At 33.1% G+C, this 9673-nt stretch overlaps 2 protein-coding genes across 5 annotated transcripts; one reads left to right on the forward strand and one right to left on the reverse strand.

Moving 5' to 3' along the window:
• Window positions 1–3095: 3095 nt before the first annotated feature.
• Window positions 3096–8766, reverse strand: LOC124956468 (serine/threonine-protein kinase fused). Of its 4 annotated transcripts, none has more exons than XM_047512309.1 (9): window positions 8491–8766; window positions 8245–8358; window positions 8028–8173; window positions 7782–7961; window positions 7566–7710; window positions 7254–7447; window positions 5976–7165; window positions 5677–5861; window positions 3096–3344 (listed from the first exon to the last, which is right to left on the reverse strand). In XM_047512309.1, exons 1-9 carry the CDS (start codon window positions 8599–8601, stop codon window positions 3321–3323), a joined length of 2289 nt encoding a protein of 762 aa, XP_047368265.1. In that variant the 5' UTR covers window positions 8602–8766; the 3' UTR covers window positions 3096–3320. The 4 variants fall into 4 exon arrangements, with proteins under 4 accessions (XP_047368265.1, XP_047368266.1, XP_047368264.1 ...); XM_047512310.1 differs by lacking the exon at window positions 3096–3344 and adding an exon at window positions 3653–4769 and having other exon boundaries at window positions 8491–8765; XM_047512308.1 differs by lacking the exon at window positions 3096–3344 and adding an exon at window positions 5166–5557 and having other exon boundaries at window positions 8491–8761.
• LOC124956469 (seminal metalloprotease 1-like) lies at window positions 3268–5574 on the forward strand. Its single transcript, XM_047512313.1, has 5 exons — window positions 3268–3593; window positions 3736–3918; window positions 4081–4383; window positions 4641–4774; window positions 4875–5574. Exons 1-5 carry the CDS (start codon window positions 3437–3439, stop codon window positions 5031–5033), a joined length of 936 nt encoding a protein of 311 aa, XP_047368269.1. The 5' UTR covers window positions 3268–3436; the 3' UTR covers window positions 5034–5574.
• Window positions 8767–9673: the final 907 nt, after the last annotated feature.

Here is a 9673-nt window from a genome sequence, read left to right on the forward strand (position 1 = left end):
AGATATTTGGACTTTACGTTCTCTTAGTATTAGAAAAAGATTAATCAAAGAGTAAGGAACGTTAACGAACTCTCCTATCAAATACTCTTTTCACGAAAAGATAAGAATGAGATTTGGAACATTTTAATAAGATGGATCGTTGACCCGCCACATGAAGCGGCACGTGCACATCGGCCAACGCGATTCCGCGAAGGTGGATCGATCATTAATAATTATCGTCGTCCTTATCACGACGGCGTATCATCGGTTAACTCAACACGTTGTAAGCAAAATTAAACTACGTTTGGAGACGCAAAACGTTTCGAGCAGAAAAAAAAAAAAAATCAGATACCGTGGATCGTTAAAATTAGCGTTCTCTTTGAATTCATAAAAAAAAAAAAAAAAAAAAAAAAAAAAGAATCAAAAAAAAGGAAAAAAAGAAAATCCTTCTTGCGGATACGCGTGTCAATACGCTTGTTTAAAACGCGCCTCATTCTGATCCCTCTTCCCCTCCCCCCCCTCCTCCTCCTCCTCCTCCTCCTCCTCTTTTTCCTTCTTACTCTTTTTCTCCTTTTCTCCCCTCGCACCACCCCTCCAACCCTCCTCTCATTGCGTGCATCCAATGAAATTTACGACCGATCCAATCGCAATTTCACCGCAAATTATAGCGATCTTTTGGCGCCGAGCTGTCGCGAGTCCAAGAATTCATGTTGCCATCGTAAAGCGTTGATCTTGACAGGCCAGGTTTGACTTCACCAATTCGAGAAGTATCATTGGTAAAGACTTGTTATTTTATCATCGGGAGATGATCAAAATTAGAGTAGGATGGGGAAGAGACTTTCGCAGGTGGATCGATCGGATTGGTGAAAGAAGGGCGAAGAGAGAAGAGTAAAAGAAGAAGGGATAGAAAAAAGAAAGGGAAAGAGAGGGAGAGAGAGAGAGAGAGAGAGAGAGAGAGAGGGAGAGAAAGAAGTAAAGGCGTTTTCTTCGTTAGATACTCGTAAAAGTCAAACTCCCCGTAGCGAACGTGAAAGAGTCATTCTTGTTCGGTAGAGGTTCCAAGAAGTCCGGTTAGAATTTAGGCTACGAGGAGCGCGTTCCTACCCGAATCTGGAACGCCTCGGTCGTTGGCCTTGCCTTCAATTTTCTGCCTTCGAAGATTTTCGGCTCGCGACTATATACGCGAGCCAACTATATCTGGTCTTTTTTTTTTTTTTTTTTTTTTTTTTTTGTTTCTTTTTCTCCTATTTCTTTTCCTTTCCTTTTCTGCTAAAAAAAAAAGAAAAAAAAAAAGAAAGAAAAAGGAACTAACCATCACATTCGTTCATAGAACGCCTCGTACAGGAGACGTTCTATCATTACGTTTGATCCGAAATTTCTTTAATCAAAATATCGAGCGAGAACGGATTTTAATATAATCGATATTTAAATATCGCGTTACGGTAATTATCATTTTAATAGATACATATATATAAATAAATGAGATATATATATATAATAATTTCGATCTTAGAATATCGAAAATATATGTTTGATTGTAGACCATAGAAACACTATCGGATTAATCATAGGTATTGATATCTCTCATGAAGCGGAAGTCGATTATTCTCCATGAGAGTAATGATTACGGTCTCTGATATTTTGTGGGTCGGCAAGAACTTTGGTAGAGGAGGCACGTAATCGCTACCGTTAATTTCACGCGATTATAATTGCACGCCTTTTTCTCTCGCCTTCCTCTCGAACGTGGGCCCCGGGACGTGGCTTCGCTCGGGACGTGGCAAAGAGTCACATGAAGGAGAACTACGCGGGGGTACAACCACGGATCGCCGAAGAAGAAAGGAGGGAGGGAGGAAAGAGGAGGAGGAGGAGGAGGAGGAGGAGGAAGAGGCCCCGCTCTCGGAGGCCCGCTCTCGGAGGCCCAGAGGGAAAGGCGCACGAAACGATGAAGAAGATAATATACCGATGTACTGAATTACGCGGCCGGCTACCGAATCATTCTGACCCACATCCGAGTGTTCGCCTCGAGCACTCGGGATGCCGGAGATTCGATCGGGCGCCTCCTCCTTCTTACAACCAGGTTCTACCTACACACAATGTGGCTACGGTGGTGGCCTTTTTGTCCTTTTTCTTTTTTTTATCCACACTGATTAAACGTTCGATCGATCGATCGTTTAGAAAAGAAAGAGAGAATATATCTAACACGAAGCACATTTTTTTTTTTTTTTTTTTTTTTTTTTTTTTTTTTTTTTTTTTTTATCGATAAAAGCAGAAAGATTTATTCAATTATACTTTATCTGTTTCTATTTTAAATTCAATGATCAGCACCAATTCGAAGAGATCATAGGACAGGAATGATCGATTCTAACATCGTATCTAACACGTCGAGAGATATCGTATCTTATTTTTTTTTTTTTTTTTTTTTATTTTTTTTTTGCTTTACGAAAAGGTTTGATGTCATTAAAAAAATATCTACTCTCTCCCTCTCTCTCTCTCTTCTATATATTCTCTCTGTTCCGTCGGTCGAGAGTGCATCCTATTCTACATTGAAAACATTAAATTCGCTTGTAAGTTCGTTCGTTGGAAAGGATATTTTTAAAGGCAGCTCGTAGGTACTCGATAAGTCGAGGTCTTGGGGCCTCGAGGAAGACGATAAAGCGCGGAATTTAAATTCAGCTCGCATTCCCCCTTATCGTATAATTTTCGACCCAAATAAACTATGTCGAAGTTGGCCGTTCGTTCGTATGCGAGTCAAACGAACGGACCCACGGTGCCCTTTCACGCGTTTTCACGTTTTCAACCATAGAAACGTGTACAATGTGTTCTTTTACAATGTACATATACATGTATAGATAACATACCTATATATATATATATATATATATATATATATATATATATATATCTATATATCTATACATACATATACTTTTATGTTTGGTTAATTACTTAGAAAAACCAACGAAACGAGGAGACCTAGTTGATTTTATTTCTTCTAATAAAATTCTGATTACATCTAAACGCGATAAAATTAAATTAATAGACATCGATTACAATTCGTTATTTGACAAAAAAAAAAAAAAAAAAAAAAAAGAAAAAAAAATAAGATTAATAAATACACATACATACACATACGCACACGCACACGATTATATATATATATATATGTATACGTATAATCTCGTATATTCGAAATGATAAAATCTATTACATAACAACCGATTTACTATAACATACATACCGATCGATTATCTTTTCAGTTACTCCATAAGCGTATTATTCGAAAGCATTGTTATTCAGACGTACGAAGCTTTGAAAGATAGAACTAGTGTTTTACATATCATTTATCCGGAAGTCCTTCCGCAGTACTGGAACATTAAAATAAGAATCATTCTCGTCGTATATAAAAGGATTGTTCTCAAAACTAATCGTCGTCAGTTTACCGAGGATCGGCATAGCGATGGCTTCTATACGAGAGGTATTAATATTTTCGATGATCGTTGCTACGGTCATTGGACTTCCATCGAAAAGTCATCGAGGATCTCACGGACATCCAATACCACCGGAACCGAGGAATCAAGGAAACTTCGAGGTTGGATACAATCACGAAGAAATCGGTAAGGAAAAATAGAAAAAGAAAAAAAAAAAAGAAAAAAAAAAAAAGAAAAAAAAAATAGAAACCCCTTTACATTTTTCTTTGGGAATTGGAACGTGAACGACAGTTTTCTTATTTTTCTTTTTCTTTTTTTTTTTTTGCAGCAAGACGAATCAATTCATGGAAACCGGAAGATCCGGAAAATATTTGGGAACTGAGTGGTCTTTACCAAGGTGACATAATGCTTTCTCCAAATAATAAAATAAGCGATAGAAATGGTATTTTGGATACTACGACACGTTGGCCCAATGGCATAGTCCCATATTATATCGAGGAGGAAGATTTCGGTAAGAAAATTTGAAAGGAAAAAAAAAAAAAAGAAACACAAAACAAACAAACAAACAAACAAACGAACGAACGAACAAACGAACAAACAAATCGTTATATTATTCGATAATGAATATTTCGTTTTGTTACAATATTCCACGACAATCCCTTTATTTCATCAGATCGTTCGGATATCAAGGTGATAAAAAGTGGCATAAAGGAGTATCATAACAAGACCTGCTTACGTTTCCGTCCGTACAAAGAATCCGATACCGATTACGTACGAATACAGGGTAATAGATCCGGATGTTGGTCCATGGTAGGCCGTCATGGAAAGGGACAGGTATTAAACTTGCAAGTTGGCGGATGCGTACGACACGGTGTCGTTGTTCACGAGCTGATGCATGCTCTGGGATTTTATCACCAACAGAGTGCCGCTAACCGTGACGAATGGGTCGTAATACATTGGGACAACATAAAACCGGGTACGTTTTCTATTTCGAACAATGGCGCTGTTCTTTTTTTATTTTTTTTTTTTCTTTATTCTTCTTCTTTTTTTTTTTTTATTTTTCTTATTTTTATTTTTATTTTTACTTTTACTTTTGTGCGATAACGTTACGCGATTTTCTCTTCCTTTCTATCAAATTTTTGTCATCCTCGTGATGTATTAATGTGATAATTTTTTTTTTTTTCTTTTTCTTTTTTTCTTTTTTTCTTTTTTTTTTTTTTTTTTTTTATACAGGAAAAGAACACAATTTCAAGAAGTATGATCAAGATACCGTCACGGACTTTGGTTATCCTTATGATTATTCCAGCGTGATGCATTATAGTGCGCATGCCTTCTCTGCGAACGGCCAAGAAACTATTACACCTAAGGTATTATAAAAAAGAAACTGAAAAGATTTTTCATCGACTTAAGGATCGGTTAGATCAATGATTAATCGATCGATGATTTATTAACTTCGTTCGTTAACAGGTCGAAGATGCAAAAATCGGACAACGTAACGGGCTCAGTAAAATCGACGTGTCGAAATTACAGGCTATGTACAAAGACGAATGTGACAACCGTGAGACAGAGGAAAAGATTACTAGCGAATCAGAGGAAGATCTTTCTTTTATCTGGACATTGGATTAAAAGAAATATATTTAATCTTAACAGTTTCTAAATAAAATATGAGCTATTTATTGGGAATGGACTCGATGTAGAAAGAAAAGGAAAAAAGGAAAAAAAAAAAAAGAAAAGAAAAAAAAAAAAAAGAAGAAAAAATAGAAAGAAAGAAAATAAAGTTTAATTAAACCAACGTAGGATATATAAATCTTATATAATAAAAATAATAATAAAAAAAAAAATCCGATCTTATAAAAAAGACCCTATCACGTAGAAATAGTGAATTTCATTGAGGACTAGAAGTACGTTTAAGTATTATAAATTTATCGAAATTACATAACGTAGCTTTACATGAAAATATTTTATATATTTTCTTTTGATGATATTATAAAATCTCTTTATAACTTATAATTGATTTTAATTATTGATACGTTTGGCCCCATTTTATAACGATTAATTCCCTTAAATTAATTCCCTGTTCATCAACCAGCCGGACTCAATTGATTATAGTACGTTAATTGTTTAAGTTCTCCAACCGCGTCTTCGGCAGACTAAAATGAATATAAATCTCTTACACGTATGTTATATTCTCGTAAAAAAAAAAAAAAAAAAAAAAAAAAAAAGAAGGGAAGAGAAAAAAAAAAGAAACAGATAATATAAATTTACTTACGTTTCTAACGTTTTCTTCCTCGTCGAGCAATAAATTTTCAATAAGATTTCTCAAAGATCTGCCCCAAACTTGTTGCAATGCTCTGCAACAAAATCTTCCTAAAAGTCTAATCAGTATGCACGTTCTAGCTCTCAATACACCTTGCCGATGTCCAAGAAGTTTACCAAATTGTTCGACTGTACCTCCTGGAACAAAGGAAAGTAAAAATAATATATATATATATATAACGTGTATCAAAAAATTTAAAAATAAAGGAGAAAAAAAAAAATAAGTAAAGCTTATCAAATCCATATACATACCATGAGTTTTCGAATGGAGAACAACTTTTTCTACTAGCTCGGCATTCTCAGGTTGAGAACGTAAAATATTGTTCAATATAGCTATTAAATCCGCGACAACCCGTGCCTTTCTTTTTTCCAAAGTTAATAATTGTTGTAACAATGGCATTCCATTGACAATATAAACGGCATCACAAAATTGAGTTAAAAATTGTTCTTGAACGTAAACCAATCTACAGAGTAAAAGCATGGTACATTCCAAAGCTTGTAATTCATCCGCTGATAACGTAGATGCTGATCTGGTAATACCAGCAGAACCTGTTGCAATGGTCTCTCCTTCAGATCGTTCTGACATAAGTAATTTTATTGCATATACGAGATTTGGTACCACTCGAACGTCCAAATAAACGCGTTCAATGCTTTCAAGATTTTCTCGGGAGACTGATATAACAAATGGTAAAGATAATAGACAAGCAACGTATTCGACGACACGACAACCAGCTCCTTGATTTCTTAATGGCGATACGAAAACGGAAACACAATTTTGTTGCAATAAAGAAACAACTTCACCCTCCATTACTTCCTCCATAGATCTTTGTAAAAATGCAACCCATTCTTCATTTTCTATTGGCCTTTCAACGGCTCTTGGATTCCAATCTGGCAATCTAACGTGCTTATCTATCAGATTTTCCTTTCCAAATTCTAATTCATAATCTTTACTCAAACACGTTTGTTTGCAATCGCCATTGCCCGAAATTTGTTCCATTTCAGACGATCTTTCCGTTTGTTGTGCAACATTTAATCCATCACCTTTAGCATTTTTATTAATAAAACCTTCGGATTCGTTAGTTTTCTTTTGTCCTTCATCATTTGTTTTCGTATAGATCAATTTAGAATTATTATTTATTATTGGAAATGTTTGTTCGTTATTCGTGTTAGGACAATCGCTTTGACACAACGCATGATCAGCAGCAAGTAGATCGCTTCTTAACGATGCTCGCAAACTAAGATTTCCCAATAGTACGTCGATACTAGCGCTTGAATCTGTACCACTTGGTTCGCTACGTCGAAGTATCTGACAATGATTCAGGCCATGCTGACAATAGGCATGAAACATTGGATAACGCGGTTGTGAAATACATGTCCTTTGTCTTTGTTCTCGAAGTTTTCTCTCTTGACATTGTACTTTCTCAACAGCTTTCTCGAGAACTCTAAAAGAATTTAAATTTGACAATATTTAAATAATTCTAATTATTATTTGTATAAATAAATATATCATTATTGTACCCGATATATTACTTTGATTGATTGGTAGATCTCATCGATAAATTTTGCAATTGTTGTTGTTTAGCTCTAGCTTGACTAGCTGATAATGGTGTTGTAAAGGGTGTAGGTACTGTTCCACCTACTATGATGATTCTATCCTTAACGAATGGATGTTCTAATAGTGCAGGCCATGTCAAACGTTGAGAAGGATCCTTTTGCAACAAACCCTTTCAAAAAAAAAAAAAAAAAAAAAAAAAAAAAAAAGAAAATGTTAACAAAAAAACCATTGTTCAATGTGAAAGTTCATAAATGTCTATAATTGTGAGAATCAATATAATAGCATACCTGTAAGAAACTCTTGCAATTTGGTGAAATAAAATCTGGCCACTTAACCGCTTCAAAACGTATCAATCTAACCAAATGTAAAATAGAAGTTGTTTGAAATGGTGGTGAACCGACAACTAATTCATAAACTATACAACCTAATGACCTGTAACATATGTCATGTCTGTATCTAATAGAATTAGAAAAGAACTAAGAAATTAATGTAAGATTACATACCATAAATCTACATTGTGATCATAAGGACGTTCTTGTATGAGCTCTGGAGCCATATATAAAGGAGTACCTTTAATAGAAGTAAGTACATGTGTTCCAGTGCTCATACTACGTGCAAAACCAAAATCGCATAATTTGGCTACTCCATTTGCCTCTAAAAGTACATTTTGTGGTTTAAGGTCCCTGTACCAATGAGAAAAAGAAATCAAATTTTTACTGATAAAATAATAAAATAACAAAAACACAAACCTATGTAATACTCTGTTCGAATGGAGATAATAAAGTGCAGAAACCAAATCACAAGCTATAACTTGTGCTCTTTCTTCTGAAAGATGGCCAGCTTTACCCAAAATTTCATATAATTCTTTATCAGCATATTCCGTTACAACAACAATCTATAATAAATATTTATTATAAATTAAAGGATTAGATGAAAATATTTTTCCATTGATATACTCGAACATACCTCATTTTCGGTTTCAAAAGAATCTAACATTTGAACAATATTAGGATGATGCAAATGACGTTGAATCTCACATTCTTGACGTAAACTTTTAAGTTCTTTGAATGATCTACCACGCTGTAGAAAAAAAAAGAAGGAAAGGAAAAAAAAAAAAAAAAAAAAGAAAAGAAAAATATATTCGCACAGTAATTAAATAAAGGATAAATGTTATTTATAAACTACCAATGATCATAGAAATCCTTCACTTACTTTTCTAATAACTTTGAAGGCTACAATCTCACCGTCCGAACGTTTTTTTGCTTTATACACCTGTCCAAAAGAACCTTCACCAACTTGTCCTAAAACTTCGTATTTTTCCATAATTATAAAAATAATTTATACACACGTTCTCACATTAAACCATTTTGAAACTGTCAAAATATGTCCACTTTCACAGAGAGCGCATGCGGCTCAAAAATGTACACCAATCAACGAATGGTAATTTATATGCAACCTAACATTTACACCAAATTTGGACCAGTAAAATTGAAATTTACATTGTTCTTCGTGAAGCGCCACCTACACAAATTTCAAATAATAAAAAGAGATTAAAAAAAAAAGGAAAAAAAGAAAAAAAAAAAAAAGAAAAAAAAATTAGTAAAAATCATGAAAAATAATAACGATACTATTCTTATTTCGCTTACGTGACAATTTTTAATAATAAATTTATCATAATTATGAATTATTATCATAATTCTCTTAAGATATGAAAAAAAGAAAAAAAAATTAACTAAAATAATTGTTATTTGTTTTATTCTTGAGGGACATTTAAAATGTAAACAATGATTTCAAATATTACTATATATTGAACTTTAATTATTTTATGAAAAATTACATGATAAGTACGTAATAATTTTCTTTTTCTTCTTTATCTATTTGTTACAATGCAACTTACTATCTTAGTGATTAAGTTTTTTTTTGTTTTTGTTTTCTTTTTTTTTGTTTTTATTATTGTTATTATTATTATTCGTCAAGACAATAAACACAAATAGTAAATTACAATAAGAAGTTTTATAGTAAAAAAGAAATACAATTTTTTTTTTACTATATAACCAAACGGATATTTATAAAAAGGATGTTTATAAAAAAGAAATCAAAATATTTAATATCTGCCTATAAAATTTTATAAAAATAAACGTGTGTATATATACAAGGTATAATATTTGTTGTGCATTAATATGACATAGAAAATTATATAAAATGAAATTAGAAACAACATAGTGCAATCGTTACACAATTAATTAAAAGTACGTTCTGTAATACCGACCGATTCAAATTTTTTTTTAACAATGGATCGATTTAAATAACATTTAAAGATCATCATTAAATCTACAACCTAACATTATCAAGATTTATCAAGATACGTCATTTCCAATAAAATGTTTATATTGAA

This window comes from Vespa velutina, chromosome 22 (assembly GCF_912470025.1).
Source record: "Vespa velutina chromosome 22, iVesVel2.1, whole genome shotgun sequence".
In the NCBI taxonomy this organism is placed as follows: domain Eukaryota; kingdom Metazoa; phylum Arthropoda; class Insecta; order Hymenoptera; family Vespidae; genus Vespa; species Vespa velutina.